The following is a 16,012-nucleotide window of genomic DNA, read 5'->3' as shown; positions in this document are numbered from 1 at the left end:
TCTCTAATGTGTTCTAACCAAAGCCAACATCCAATCCACAAAACCTTCCAAATAAACACAATACAGCATCGGGTTAATGCCCACTTGTTACAGGAATCCTGGGTTGAATGCTGAAAATCCCTAGTGAAGAAACTCAGAAGAGGTTGTAGTCAAATCTGTTTCACAAAACACAGCTTCTTGAAGGCAGAACAAACACAAAAAACAGGAGAGAAAGAGACTGCTTCTTATCTTGCTGCTAAACTGCTTCCCCCCACACACTCCCCAAAACGAAACTGAAAATCCAAAGGAAAATCTCCTATCACCTGACTGCCCCAGCTTAGCTCCACCCCCAACGACATCACTGAAGCTGGAAGCTGCATGATTTGAAAAAAAAACCAAGGTACACTCGCATGCCACCACCCAATTTCAGAGCTGCTTCTCTCCTCCATGTCCAGATCCATCCAGACACCTCCGAGGTTCAACCAGTAAAGGGTACATTATGGAAAGGTGCCAATGTAGCCCTGTTCCTTCCATAGATGGGGTCCGTGATGAAATGTATAATTAGCTCAGTACCTGCAGAGTATGAACGATGTATTGGTTTGTCATTTCAATTGTTGCTTTGGTAATACAGAACTTGAATCTTGTTCATACGGAGACATGTTGCCAAAGTTTTTCATCTCGCACTCATCAGGACATAGGAACGTAGAAGGCGGCCATTCAGCCCATTCAACAACATCATGGCTGATCCTTTACCTCAACATCATACTCCTGCGGTCTTCCGTTGACATCTTTGGAGGCAAGAAATCTATATATTTCCTTCTGAAATATCAAAGAATCCCAACAGTGCCCAAGAAGGCCATTTGGCCCATCAGGTCAGAACTGACTCTCTGGTAAAGTATCTTAACCCAGGTCCTGTTCCCCGTTAACCTCACACATTTCTCATGGCTAATCCCCCTAACCTACACATCTTGGGACACTAAGGGAGAATTTAGCATAGCCAATGTACCCAACCAGCACGTCTTTCAGACTGTGGGGGGGAACCGGAGCACCCGGAGGAAACCCACGCAGACACGGAGAGAATGTGCAGACTCCACACAGACAGTGATCCAAGCTGGGAATCGAGCCTGGGTCCCTGGCGCTGTGAGTCAGCAGTGCTAGCCACCGTGCCGTCAATCTGAATGAAGGTGTGCTGTCCCTTGTGATCCAACAGCCCATTGAGGTAATAAAGTGTTGCCAATGGCCGAGAAACTGCTCCAGCCCCTATCGAGGGGAGGGTGGTGGGGGAAATGTGTGAAATGAGGGGCTTTAAACAAGGACTCTGACAGAAAGGAGCAGGCGTGTTGTAAATATGCACAAATCCGTCGTCCTCCTTTGTGCATTTTGACGGGGAACTTGGGAAGTGAAGCTGCAATGGTCTAAGTGTTTATTCCGCAGGCCCATTCATAAATAAAATATGAGTGACAGAAGCAATCATCTAACTTCTCCTCTGCCCCTAAGAATGTTCACGCTCTAGTGAACTGTGCCATGCCACCTGTCAAAAGCTCTCTCCTTTCCGTTCCCTCTCTGTCACCCTCAGGAAACCCCTGGGTAAAACTGCACCGCGCTCTTCAATGCTGGTTAACACTCTGCGTCTTGACTGGTTGCTAAAGTGCTGGCAATTAAAGTGAAAATTTATTTATCAGTGTCGCAAGTAGGCTTGCATTAACACTGCAATGAAGTTACTGTGAAAATCCCCTAGTTGCCACCTGTTCGGATACACTGAGGGAGAATTTAGCACGGCCAATGCACCCTAACCAGCACGTCTGACAGAGCATCTTACCCAGGCCCTACCTTCATAACCCCACGTAGTTACCCTGCCAATCCTGCTGCCTCGGCAAAGCAGCCAGCGTAATCAAGGACCCCACGCACCCCGGACATTCTCTCTTCCACCTTCTTCGGGAAAAAGATACAGAAGTCTGAGGTCACGTATCAACCGACTCAAGAACAGCTTCTTCCCTGCTGCCGTCAGACTTTTGAATGGACTTACCTTGCATTAAGTTGATCTTTCTCTACACCCTAGCTATGACTGTAACATTACATTCTGCACTCTCGTTTCCTTCTCTATGAATGGTATGCATTGTCTGTATAGCGCGCAAGAAACAATACTTTTCACTGTATGCTAATACATGTGACAATAATAAATCAAATCAAATCAAAAAAATCCCCCTAACCTACACATCTTTGGGCACTGAGGGGCAATTTAGCATAGCCAATCCACCTGACCTGCACATCTTTCGGACTGTTGGAGGAAACTGGGGCACCCGGAGGAAACCTATGCAGACACGGGGAGAACGTGCAAACTCCGCACAGACAGTGACCCAAGCCGGGAATCGAACCCGGGTCCCTGGCGCTGTGAGGCAGCGGTGCCAACCGGAAGGGGCTTGTCAGGGTGGATACTGAGAGAATGCTTCCCCTCTTGGTGGAATCCAGACCTCGGGGGGGCACAGTTTCAAAATTAGAGGGTCTCTCATTTAATGCAGAAGTGGAGGTGGGGGGGGGGGGGGGGAGCGTAGAACAGACAGAAAAGTGGAGTTTAAGACCACAATCCAATCAGCCATGTTTTAAGTTAATTTATTAGTGTCACAAGTAAGGCTTACATTAACACTGCAGTGAAGTTACTGTGAAAATCCCCGAGTCGCCACACTCTGGCGCCTGTTCGGGTACACCGAGGGAGAATTTAGCACGGCCAATAGACCTAACCAGCTGACTGTGGGAGGAAACCGAAGGAAGCCGACACAGACACGGGGAGAACGTGCAGACAGTGACCCAAGCCGGGAATCGAACCCAGGTCCCTGGTGCTGTGAAGCAGCAGTGCTAACCACTGTGCCACCGTGCCGCTCTTATTAACTAGTGAAGCCGGCTCAAAGGGCCGGGTGGCCCACTCGATATGTTCTTATGTACATGTCACTGAGCCAAATGTAGTTGAACAGCAATCAGAAGAAGGCTTCTCCTGTCAGCTTCCCTGAATAGCGCTGCCAACAACGGTAAGAACCTGTGCTAGTCTTAGTATAAATAAAGGACTGGTCCACCAGAGAGAAACAAGTTCAACACAGATTCAGACTGAAGTTAGAATAGCTTATTATTGTGATTATATTTCATACTGACATTTAAAACTCCATCTGAGAATGTTCTTTTTAGGGGAATTTTGAAATTGCCCCGGGCAAATGTTCACGTTCTAGATCCAGCAACAAGTTGTATTTACATTAAGAATAGGCCCAGGAGAAGGTCAGACATCCCCTCGAGTCTTCTCTGCCGCTCAGCAACTTCCCGGCTGAACTTCTACCTCGACTCTACTTCCCCACCTGATCCCCAGAGTAGATAAAGTGACCCAAAGCTTTTCGCGTGCAATCAGCTCAGTCACAGCTGAATGGTTAAACTGGAACTGAAAACAGGGAACTTGTCGGTCTCGGGGGGCTTGGCGCAACCTGTAGACCGTAACGCCGATGCTAATATTTGTCCTGTCACAATGATGTGGAGGCCAATCGGCCCATCTTAATTCATTCAGACGCACGCCACATTCCCCTCCTAAACAGCACGGTGGGTGTACCTACAGCACGTGGATTGCAGACACTCAAAGGCAGTGTAGCTCACCGCCATTTACTCCAGGGTATCTAGGCATCCAGCGGCACCCACATTGCATCATCTAATTGTCTCGTAAATGGTTGTGTGGGATCCCTCCCCGCCCCCCCCCTCCCCGCCCCACCTCCCCTACCAGCTGGGATTCTCTGGACTGGGGTGATACTCTTTGGGATTCAGAAGAATGAGAAAGGGTACACTGGCACTGGAGGGGTTGCAGAGGAGATTCACTAGATTGATTCCAGAGTTGAGCGGGTTTGCTTATGAGGAGAGACTGAGTCGACTGGGGCTATACTCATTGGAATTCAGAAGAATGAGGGGAGATCTTGTAGAAACATACAAGATTATGAAGGGAATAGATAAGATAGAAGCAGGGAAGTTGTTTCCACTGGTGGGTGAAACTAGAACTAGGGGGCACGCCCTCAAAATAAGGGGCAGCAGGTTCAGGACTGAGTTGAGGAGGAACTCCTTCACACAAAGGGTTGTGAATCTGTGGAATTCCCTGCCCAGTGAAGCAGTTGAGGCTACCTCATTGAATGTTTTTAAGGCAAAGATAGATAGATTTTTGAACAGTAAAGGAATTAAGGGTTATGGTGAGCGGGCAGGTAAGTGGAGCTGAGTCCACAAAAAGATCAGCCATGATCTTATTGAATGGCGGAGCAGGCTCGAGGGGCCAGATGGCCAACTCCTGCTCCTAGTTCTTATGTTCTTATGTTCTCTTCCATGTATCGATTGCTCTTTGTATAAATAAGGATGACAGATTGTAGAGTCTTACAGCAAATGGGGAGGCCATTCGGCCCATTGTGTTGGTGAAAGAACTATCCCAGTTAGTAGTCCCACTGCCATGCCTGTCCCCCATAGCCCGGCAAATCATTCCTTTACAAGCAGACCATCCGATTCCCTTTACTGATATCCGTCCCAAAATGATCTTTTATTAGTTTGAGCCAGTGACTCTGTATTTTAACCTTACACTTGGGAGTGGTATTCCGGATTTGCCTTTCCCATTCCAGTGTCTATGCTATATTCCCGCTGTCAAATCACAGTCGCCAAACCCCTCCTCCCCCCTCCCCCCCCCCCCCCCCAACCCCGAGCTGCAGCCAAGAACTTTCCAGAATCAATCATAGAATCACACAGTCGCAGAAGAGGACCTTCAGCCCATCGAGTCTGCACCAACACGCGAGAAACACCTGAACTCCCACCTAATCCCATTTGCCAGCACTTGACCCATAGCCCTGAATGTCATGGCATGCCAAATGTCCATCCAGGTACTTTTTAAAGGATGTGAGGCATCCCGCCTCCACCACCCTCCCAGGCAGCACAATCCAGACTGTCACAGCGGTTAGCACCGCTGCCTCACAGCGCCAGGGACCCAGGTTCGATTCCCGGCTTGGGTCACTGTCTGTGTGGAGTTTGCACGTTCTCCGTGTCTCCGTGGGTTTCCTCCGGGTGCTCCGGTTTCCTCCCGCAGTCTGAGAGACGTGCTGGTTAGGTAGATTGGCCATGCTAAATTCTCCCTCAGTGTACCCGAACCAGGCGACTGGGGGATTTTCACAGTAACTTCATTGCAGTGTTAATGTAAGCTGACTTGTGACACTAATAAATAAACGTTTTTTAAAAAAACACCCTCTGGATAAAAACATTTTTTCTCACCTCCCTTACACCTCCTGTCCCTCACCTTGAACTGGTGTCTCCTCATGACTGACCCTTCAACTAAGGGGAACAGCTGCTCCCTATCCACCCTGTCCATGCCCCTCAATGTCTGTCTTGAACCCCGCTTGCTGGCCTGCCGTACATCAGGGAGCCAGGGGACGTGAGACTGCCTTCTGAAAGCTCCTACGCTGGGCTCCGGACATTAACCATGTTAGTGTCCTCAGTCTGACAGTGCTCCGGAGTCACAGAGCAGCAACACTGCAGAGCCTGAGACTTGGCTATCATTAACCCCGACTGTCATTCATTCTTGTTGGTCAGCATTTAGGGGTGGCACAGTGGTTAGCACTGCTGCCTCACAGCACTAGGGACCTGGGTTCAATTCCCGGCTTGTGGAGTCTGTGTGGAGTCTGCATGTTCTCCCCGTGTCTGCGTGGGTTTCCTCGGGTGCTCCGGTTTCCTCCCACAGCCCAAAGATGGGTTAGGTGGATTGGCCGTGCTAAATTGACCCAAGTTTTAGGGGGAGGACTAGCAAAGTAATTATGTGGGGTTATTGGAATAGGGTGGGATTGTGGTCGGTGCAGGCTCGCTGGGCCGAATGGCCTCCTTCTGTACTGTAGGGATTCTCTGATTCATTGCAAAACTTGGTGCTTGCATTATCTGGACACCAGAGGGTGCTCTAAGCTCAAATATCCTCCCTCTCCTGCATAGATGCTGCCATTGGGCTTCAGTTACTGTTCCCACCTGAGCATTGACTCTGGATATTTGGCCACGGGCTGCATCACAATTCAGCCTGACACTGTTGAACATCCTGGAGGGTTGTGGGCTTTGCAACTTGGCAGGTTTAAGGTGAATAAGTCACCTCCCTTGCGATGTGGACCACAGGCTTGGAAGATACAGGACTGCAGAACCATAATGGTTATGTTACTGGGCTAGCAGTGAGGAGGCAGTGGCACAGTGGTTATTGTCGCTGGACTAGTAATCGAGAGACCCAGGGTAATGCTCTGGGGACCCGGGTTCAAATCCCGCCACGGCAAATGGTGAAATTTGAATTTAGTAAAAAATTTGGAATTAAGAATCTACTGATGACCATGAAGCCATTGTCCATTGTGGGAAAAACCCATCTGCTTCACTAATGTCCTTTAGGGAAGGAAATCTGCGTCCTTACCCGGTCTGGCCTACATGTGACTCCAGAGCCACAGCAATGTGGTTGACTCTCAACTGTTCTTGGGCAACTCGGGATGGGCAATAAATAATGATGCAGCTTTATAAGACCATCGTCAGACCCCACTTAGAGTACTGTGCTCAGTTCTGGTCGCCTCATTACAGGAGGGACGTGGAAATTATTGAAAGGGTGCAGAGAAGATTTACAAGGATGTTGCCTGGATTGGGTGGCATGCCTTATGAGGATAGGTTGAGGGAGCTCGGTCTTTTCTCCTTGGAGAGACGAAGGATGAGAGGTGACCTGATAGAGGTGTACAAGATGTTGAGAAGTATAGATCAGGTGGATTCTCGGAGGCTTTTTCCCAGGGCTGAAATGGTTGCTACGAGAGGACACAGGTTTAAGGTGCTGGGGAGTAGGTACAGAGGAGATGTCAGGGGTAAGTTTTTCACTCAGAGGGTGGTGGGTGAGTGGAATCGGCTGCCGTCAGTGGTGGTGGAGGCAAACTCGATAGGGTCTTTTAAGAGACTTCTGGATGAGTACATGGGAGTTAAAAGGATTGAGGGTTATAGGTAGGCCTATACATAAGCCTAGGTGGGTGGGGACATGACCGGTGCAACTTGTGGTCTGAAGGGCCTGTTTGTGCTGTAGTTTTTCTATGTTCTATGTTCTAAATGCTGGCCCAGCCAGCGATGCCCATGTCCCAGAAATGAATAAAAGAATTCATAGAACTCTCAATAACTCACCTTTGCTAAAATGTCAAAACTCATTATAATCCCCAGTCTTCCCCTTTTAAAACTCAAGTTTAGTATCACCTGAGTCGCCACTAGACCCCGTCCCTCTGGTGTCTGACTGACTTTTACAGAAAATTCCAAAAGGCAGACACAATGCAAGCCTCACTCTGGGAGTCCTCTGAGCTCCTGGAACCTGGAACCAATTGTCCTCGACTTTGTCACTCCACTGCAGTCCCAGTTCCTGACACCGGATGGCAGCATCGCTCCAGCACAGTGAGTTTAAAGTATTTAAAGTTTATTTATTAGTGTCACAAGTCAGCTTACATTAACACTGCAATGAAGTTACTGTGAAAATCCCCGAGTCGCCACACTCCGGTTGCCTGTTTGGGTACACTGACGGGCAACTTAGCACGGCCAATGCATGTCTTTTGGAGTGTGGAGGAAACCGGAGCTCCCGGAGGAAACCCACGCAGACATGGGGAGAATGTGCAGACTCCACACAGACAGTGACCCGAGGCTGGGAATTGAACCCAGGTCCCTGGCGCTGTGAGGCAGCAGTGCTGATCGCTGTGCCATCGTGCCGCTGTTTATCACTTGTTCATGGAGAATAGATTCATTCGAATACATGGACTGATTCAAAATACAATGTCATGTCATTTTACTATTGTCTCTGTTGAGTTAGGGGAGAAAACCCTGAGATTAACAGCAGAGGACACTTGGGCTTTGAGAGCAGGAGATTAAATATTTATTAGAAGGGATAGTGTTCTGCAGGGCTCTGGGGAATGCGTCGGGGAGCGGAACTAATTGGGTAGCTCCTTCAAGGAGCTAGCACAGCGAGGATGGGTAAATGGCCTGCTGCCGTGCTGCATCATTATCTGATTCTATGAACCTATCATAGGGAGCCTCTGTTTAAAAGTTGGCTGTGGAGGGAGGTGGGGAATTATTCTGGAGGGAAAAGGTCTTTGGCATAACCCGTTAATTGTGGTATATTTAATACGGTCCCATTGGCATCAAATGGCCCTTCAGCCCTTCACCTGTCAGGCTATTATAGTTCATGCCTAAATTAAATGGCAGGCTGCTATTCAACGACAGGAGGCGTCACGACAAGCCGCGTTCTCTCCTGATGCTCACAGGTTGAAGTTAAAAAGTTTATTTATTAGTGTCACAAGTAAGGCTTACGTTAACGCTGCAATGAAGTTACTGTGAAAATCCCCTAGTTGCCACACACCTGCTCGGGTACATTGAGGGAGAATTTAGCACGGACAATGCATCTAACCAGCACGTCTTTCTGACTGTGGGAGGAAACCGGAGCACCCGGAGGAAACCCACGCAGACACGGGGAGAACGTGCAAACTCCACACAGACAGTGACCCAAGCCGAGAATCAAACCCGGGTCCCTGGCGCTGTGAGGCAGCAGTGCTAACCACTGTGCCACCGTGCTGCCCCACATTACCCCTGAGGTGGGGGTTTGCGGGATGTTTACGGGACATTGGGTTAAAGAGGGCGGGAGGTGATGGGATTAATGCGAGGTGATGCATTTTGGTAGATCAAACCAGGGCAGGACTTACTCAGTTAATGGTAGGGCGTTGGGGAGAGCTGCAGAACAAAGAGATCTAGGGGTACAGGTTCATAGCTCCTTGAAAGTGGAGTCACAGGTGGACAGAGTGATGAAGGCAGCAGTGGGCATGCTTGGTTTCATTGGTCAGAACATTGAATTCAGGAGTTGGGACATCTTGTTGAAGTTGTACAAGACATTGGTAAGGCCACACTTGGGATACTGTGTACAGTTCTGGTCACCCTATTATAGAAAGGATATTATTAAACTGGAGTGAGTGCAGAAAAGATTTACTAGGATGCTACCAGGGCTTGATGGTTTGAGTTATAAGGAGAGGCTGGATAGACTGGGACTTTTTTCTCTGGAGCGTAGAAGGCTGAGGAGTGATCTTATAGAGGTCTATAAAATAATGAGGGGCACAGATCAGCTGGATCGTCAATATCTTTTCCCAAATGTAGGGGAGTCAAAAACTAGAGGGCATAGGTTTAAGGTGAGAGGGGAGAGATACAAAAGTGTCCAGAGGGGCAATTTTTTCACACAGAGGGTGGTGAGTGTCTGGAACAAGCTGCCAGAGGTAGTAATAGAGGCGGGTACAATTTTGTCTTTTACAAAGCATTTAGACAGTTACATGGGTACGATGGGCATAGAGGGATATGGGCCAAACGCAGGCAACTGGGACTAGCTTAGTGGTAAAAACTGGGCTGAAGGGTCTGTTTCCCTGCTGTAAAACTTCTATGACTCTGAGTGGGCGGAATGGTGGCACAGTGGTTAGCGCTGCTGCCTCACAGCGTCAGGGACCCGGGTTCGATTCCCGGCTTGGGTCACTGTCTGTGTGGAGTCTGCACGTTCTCCCCGTGTCTGCGTGGGTTTCCTCCGGGTGCTCCGGTTTCCTCCCACAATCCAAAGATGTGCAAGTTAGGTGGATTGGCCGTGCTAGATTGCTCCTTAGTGTCCAAAGATGTGGTTAGATGAATTAGCCAAAGGAAATGAGTGGAGTTACAGGAATAGAGTGGGGGAGTGGACCTTGGTAAAATAATCTGTTGAAGAGTCGGCGCAGACTTGATGGACCAAATGGCCTGTTCTGTACTGTAGGGATACTATGATGAGTAAAATATTAGTGAGGGGACAAGGAGGGTAAACTGCTCACAGAGGTGGAGGGTATGGCAGAGATACTAGCTGAGTACAATGCTTCTGTCTTTACCTAATGAGAACATGGTCACTGTTAGAATGTGGGTGTTCAGGAACTGAGCAGTATAGTGATAAAGAGGAGTTTTGATTTGATTTATTATTGTCACATGTATTATTATACAGTGAAAAGTATTGTTTCTTGCGCGCTATACAGACAAAGCATACCGTTCACAGAGAAGGAAAGGAGAGAGTGCAGAATGTAGTGTTACAGTCATAGCTAGGGTGTAGAGAAAGATCAACTTAATGCGAGGTAGGTCCATTCAAAAGTCTGACAGCAGCAGAGAAGAAGCTGTTCTTGACTCGGTTGGTACGTGACCTCAGACTTTTGTATCTTGTTCCCGATGGAAGAAGGGAATGTCCGGGGGGTCCTTAATTATGCTGGCTGCTCTTCCTGAGGCAACGGGAAGTGTAGACAGAGTCAATGGATGGGAGGCTGGTTTTAAAAAGGTGGTGAAAAGGCCGGCAGCACTCCCAGTCACCAGGCCCGGGTGGGATGCATCCCAGATTGCTGAGAGAGGTAAGGGGGTAAATTGCGGAGCCGCTGACAGAAACTTCCCAGCCTTTCTGAACACGGGATTAGTCCTGGGGGGACTGCAAATGTGACACCGTTGTTTAAAAACAGGGGCAAAGGATAACCCAGGAAACTCGAGACATAGAATCCCTACAGTGCAGAAGGAGGCCATTCGGCCCATCGAGTCTGCACCGACCACAATCGCACCCAGGCCCCTATTTGAAGATGATGGGCCGGAATGGTAGCACAATGGTTGGCACCGCTGCCTCACAGCGCCAGGGATCCGGGTTCGATTCCCGGCTTGGGTCACCGTTTGTGTGGAGTCTGCACGTTCTCCCCGTGTCTGCGGGGGTTTCGTCCCAGTCTGAAAGACGTGCTGGGTAGGATGCATTGACCCGAACAGGCGCCGGAGTGTGGCAACTAGGGGAATTTCACCGTGACTTCATTGCAGTGTTAATGTAAGCCTTACTTTGATACTAAGCTAGGGAGAATAGTGAATTGGCAGGATCATGCTGAGCGATCTCAGAAGGACATGGACACGTTGGCCAAACGGGCAGATACCTAACAGATTAATTTCAACACAACGAAACGTGAGGAGATGCATTTTGGTAGAAGAAACATGGGGAGATGATACAGACTCAATGGCACAACTCTGAGGGGAGTCCAGGAGCAGAGAGAGCTCAGGCTTCACTTGCACCATTCTCTGAAGGTGGCCAGACAGGTTGAAACCATTAAGGCGGCTGATAGGATCCTTGGGTTTATAAACAGAGACATTGAGTATAAAAGCAAGAAAGTGATACACCTCTATCAACGATTCGTCAGGTCACATTCCGAGTGTTGTCTTCAGTTCTGCGCATCTTATTTAAGGATGTTAAAGCCCCAGAGAGTGTTTTAAAGTTTATTGGTGTCACAAGTAGGCTTACATTAACGCTGCAATGAAGTTACTGTGAAAATCCCCTAGTCGCCACACTCCTGTTCGGGTTACACTGAGGGAGAATTTAGCACGGCCAATGCACCCTAACCAGCACGTCTTTCAGACTGTGGGAGGAAACCCACACAAACATGGGGAGAACCCGCAGACTCCACAGTGACCCAAGCTGGGAATTGAACCCAGGTCCCTGGCGCTGTGAGGCAGCAGTGCTAACCACTGTGCCACCCCAGTGCAAAGGAGATTCAGTAGAATGATACCAGGAATGAGGAACTTTAGATAAAGGAAAGATGAGAGAAATTGGGCTGATTCTCCTTGGAGCAGAGAAGATCAAGAGGTGACCTTGAGGTGTTTAAAATGCCAATAGGACCGTATTAAATATACCACAATTGTGACAGGGTAAAGAAGGATATTGTGTTTCCATTAGCTGGTATATCAGTGACGAAGGGTCACAGCGAGAGCCAGGAGTGAGGTGAGGAGAAACCTCTTGATTCAGTTGTCAGGATTTGGAATGCGCTGCCTGGGAGAGAGGTGGAGGCAGATTCCATAGGTGTCAAAAGAGAGTTGGATACCTATTTGCATGTGATGGAATTTAGGGGCTTATGGAGACGGGGCTGGAGAATGGGACTAGCAGGGGAGCTCTTGCGGGAGCTGGTACAAACACAAAGGGCCGAATGGCTTCCTTCTGTGTTGTAACATTCTGAGGATGGAAGAGGTTGAGTAGGTTGGGCCTGTACTCATTGGAGTCAAGAAGAATGAGGCGACTTTATTGAAACAGGATTCTCAGGGGGCTTGGCAGGATCGATGCTGAGAGGTTGTTCCCCTTTGTGGGACAGTCTAGGACCAGAGGGCATCATCTCAGAGTAAGGGGGTCAGAGATAGATGAGGAATTTCTTCTCTCTGGAGTGTAGAAGGCTGAGGGGTGATCTTATAGAGGTCTATAAAATAATGAAGGGCATAGATCAGCTAGATAGTCAATATCTTTTCCCAAAGGTAGGGGAGTCTAAAACTAGAGGGCTTAGGTTTAAGATGAGAGGGGGGTGGGTGAGTGGAATCGGCTGCTGTCAATGGCGGTGGAGGCAAACTCGATAGGGTCTTTTAAGAGACTTCTGGATGAGTACCTGGGACTTATTAGGATTGAGGGTTATAGGTAAGCCTATATATAAGCCTAGGTAGGTAGGGACATGACCGGCGCAACTTGTGGGCTGAAGGGCCTGTTTGTGCTGTAGTTTTTCTATGTTCTAAAAGGGTCCAGAGGGGCAATTTTTTCAGAGGGTGGTGTGTGTCTGGAACGAGCTGCCAGAGGTAGTAGTAGAGGTGGGTACAATTTTGTCTTTTAAAAAGCGTTTAGACAGTTCCATGGGTACGATGGGTATAGAGGGATATGGGCCAAATGCAGGCAATTGGGATTAGCTTAGGGGTTTAAAAAAAAGACGGCATGGACAAGTTGGGCCGAAGGTCCTGTTTCCATGCTGTAAACCTCTCTGACTCTGAGGGGAGTCAATCTGTGGAGTTCTTTACCGCAGAGAGCAGTAGAAGCTTGGCCGTTCAAGACTCAGTTGGACAGATTTTCAATCAGTAAGAGGGTTTGGGGATAAGGCGGGAAAGTAGAGTTGAGGATTACATCAGATCAGTCATGGTCTCACTGAGTGGCGGAACACACTCGATGGGCCGAATGGCCAACGTCTGCTCCTGTGTCCGTGGTTCTGGATGAAATAACAGATCAAACCCAGCCCCGAGTTGGACTCAGTCCTACCCTGATGTTGCGAGTAAAACACACTCTTTAGAAATAAAACAAAGGTAAAATTGACAAAAAGGTCAGACAGTTTATTCCATTATTTTTTAATAAAAATGAAACCAATAAAACTATGTACATTTTCATACATGCAGTTACAAACACCAACAATAAAAGCTTCTAAAATGTAAAACAACGGCACAATTGATTGGCGGTTGAGGGAGCGAGGGGGGGGGGGGGTACGATCGGACATTTTGTTTTAACTGGGTTGGTAGGTGTGTTTGTACTTGGGGTGGTTGTTGTGGCTGACTCTCTGTCCCGTCACCAGACTCTGGATGATCCACTCCTGAGAGACGATGGGCAAGGCCAGTGACTCGGCACACTTCAACAAGGAGGCTGGGCAAGAGGGGTCCGTCACCACAATGTCAAAGATACCCAACGGGACATCTGAAAGCACAAGAAGAAAGCGTGGTTAACCAAGAGGTACCTCCCCAGGGGGAGCGCTCGGCCTTCACACTGGGTTGCCTGCTGTCCTGTTTTTAAAAAATTATTTTGTGGGATTGTGCGAGGTGGTGATGGCCAAGTGGTATTATTGCTAGACTATTAATCCAGAAACTCAGCTAATGTTCGGGTTCGAATCCCGCCACGGCAGATGGTGGAATTTGAATTCAATAAAAAATATCTGGAATTAAGAATCTACTGATGATCATGAAACCATTGTCGATTGTCGGGAAAACCCATCTGGTTCACTGATGTCCCTTTAGGGGTGGAAATCTGCCGTCCTTACCCGGTCTGGCCTACATGTGACTCCAGAGCCACAGCAATGTGGTTGATTCTCAACTGCCCTCTGAATCGACCGAACGAGACGCTCGTTTGTTGAAGGCAGCAGGTCACCACCACCTTCCAATTTCCTTGGCATGTAATCATATTAAAGACTAGGGAAGGCGATAGCCTGGTGATATTATCGCTAGACTATGAATCCAGAAACTCAGCCAATGTTCTGGGGACCCGGGTTCGAATCCCGCCACGGCAGGTGGTGGAATTTGAATTGAGTAAAAAATATCTGGAATTAAGAATCTACTGATGACCATGAAACCATTGTTGGAAAAACCCATCTGGTTCACTAATGTCCTTTAGGGGAGGAAATCTGCCGTCTTTACCGAGTCTGGCCTACATGTAACTCCAGAGCCACAGCAATGTGGTTGACTCTCAACTGCCCTCTGAACAAGGGCAACTAGGGATGGGAAATAAATGCTGGCCCAGCCAGCGACGCCCATGTCCCACGAACGAATAAAAAAAATGTGGGCATCGTTGGCAAGGCCGGGCTTTGTTACCATCCTGTACTGGAACAGGAAGTCACCATCCATAGCCTCAAGCACCGTGCCACAGTATTCCCCCATTGATCATCGAACCACCCCCCCCACAGGGCAACAAGAGAAAAGAGGCAGCTAGTCAGGCGGGGTTGGAGGAGGGGTTCAGCCATTATCTTATTAATTGAATCATAGAATTATAGGATCCCACAGTGCAGGAGGAGGCCATTCGGCCCATCGAGTCTGCACCGACCACAATCTCACCCAGACCCTATCCCCATAACCCCATGCATTTACCCTAGCTAGGTCCCCTGACTCTGCCCATTTCAGAGGGCAGTTGAGAGTGAATCACATTGCTGTGGCTCTGGAGTCACGTGTAGATTCCCTATAGTACAGACGGAGGCCATTCTGCCCATCGAGTCTGGACCAACCACAATCCCACCCCAAGCCCTATCCCATAACCCTCATTTACTCTAGCTAATCCCACTGACATTAGGGGCAATTTAGCATGGCCAATCAACCTAACCCGCACGTGTTTCGGACTGTGGGACGAAACCGGAGCACCCGGAGGAAACCCACGCAGACACGGGGAGAATGTGCAGACTCCGCACAGACAGTGACTCGAGGCTGGAATTGGACCCGGGTCCCTGGCGCTGTGAGGCAGCAGTGCTAACCCACTGTGCCAATGTGCTGCTCAGAAGGCAGTTGAGAGTCAACCACATTGCTGTGGCTCTGGAGTCACATGTAGGCCAGACCAGGTAAGGACGGCAGATTTCCTTCCCGAAAGGGCATCAGTGAACCAGATGGGTTTTTACAAGAATCAACAATGGTTTCATGGCCATCATTACTGAGACTAGCTTTATATTCCAGATTTATTATTGAATTTAAATTCCACCAGCTGCTGTGGTGGGATTTGAACCTGTGTCCGCAGAGCGTTAATGTGAGCCTCTGATTATTGTTCAGTGACATTCCCACATCACCATCTCCTCAACATCTATATTCTGCACAATTTTCACTGACCCACCCAAAGTCCAAGATACACCCATCGCAGTAGGGTGCAGACCAAGGCACATTGAGACAGTGTAGAGGGAGCTTTACTCTGTATCTCACCCCATGCTGTACCTGTCCTGGGAGTGTTTGATGGGAACAGTGTAGAGGGAGCTTTACTCTGTATCTAACCCCGTGCTGTACCTGTCCTGGGAGTGTTTTATGGGGGACAGTGTAGAGGGAGCTTTACTCGGTATCTAACCCCGTGCTGTCACTGTCTTGGGAGTGTTTGATGGGGACAGTGTAGAGGGAGTTTTACTCTGTATCTAACCCTGTGCTGAACCTGTCCTGGGAGTGTTTGATGGGGACAGTGTAGAGGGAGCTTTACTCTGTATCTAACCCCGTGCTGTCACTGTCTTGGGAGTGTTTGATGGGGACAGTGTAGAGGGAGCTTTACTCTGTATCTAACCCCGTGCTGTGCCTGTCTTGGGAGTGTTTGATGGGGACAGTGTAGAGGGAGCTTTACTCTGTATCTAACCCCGTGCTGTACCTGCCTTGGGAGTGTTTGATGGGGACAGGGTAGAGGGAGCTTTACTCTGTATCTAACCCCGTGTTGTACCTGCCCTGGGAGTGTTTGATGGGGACAGGGTAGAGGGAGCTT

At 48.8% G+C, this 16,012-nt stretch overlaps 1 protein-coding gene across 2 annotated transcripts in view; it reads right to left on the bottom strand.

Annotated features, from left to right (window-relative positions):
- Positions 1 to 13,127: 13,127 nt before the first annotated feature.
- LOC144489633 (TP53-binding protein 1-like) overlaps positions 13,128 to 16,012 on the bottom strand; it is a 42,992-nt gene continuing 40,107 nt past the window's right edge. For both annotated transcript variants that reach the window (XM_078207487.1, XM_078207488.1), the window contains one exon: positions 13,128 to 13,501. In XM_078207487.1, the coding sequence (XP_078063613.1) occupies positions 13,314 to 13,501 (188 nt within the window). In that variant the 3' untranslated portion in view covers positions 13,128 to 13,313. The remainder of the gene's footprint in view (positions 13,502 to 16,012) is intronic.

This window comes from Mustelus asterias, unplaced genomic scaffold, assembly GCF_964213995.1.
Source record: "Mustelus asterias unplaced genomic scaffold, sMusAst1.hap1.1 HAP1_SCAFFOLD_2375, whole genome shotgun sequence".
In the NCBI taxonomy this organism is placed as follows: domain Eukaryota; kingdom Metazoa; phylum Chordata; class Chondrichthyes; order Carcharhiniformes; family Triakidae; genus Mustelus; species Mustelus asterias.
The sequence above is the reverse complement of the archived record's forward strand: the minus strand, read 5'-3'. Positions and strand labels throughout refer to the sequence as shown.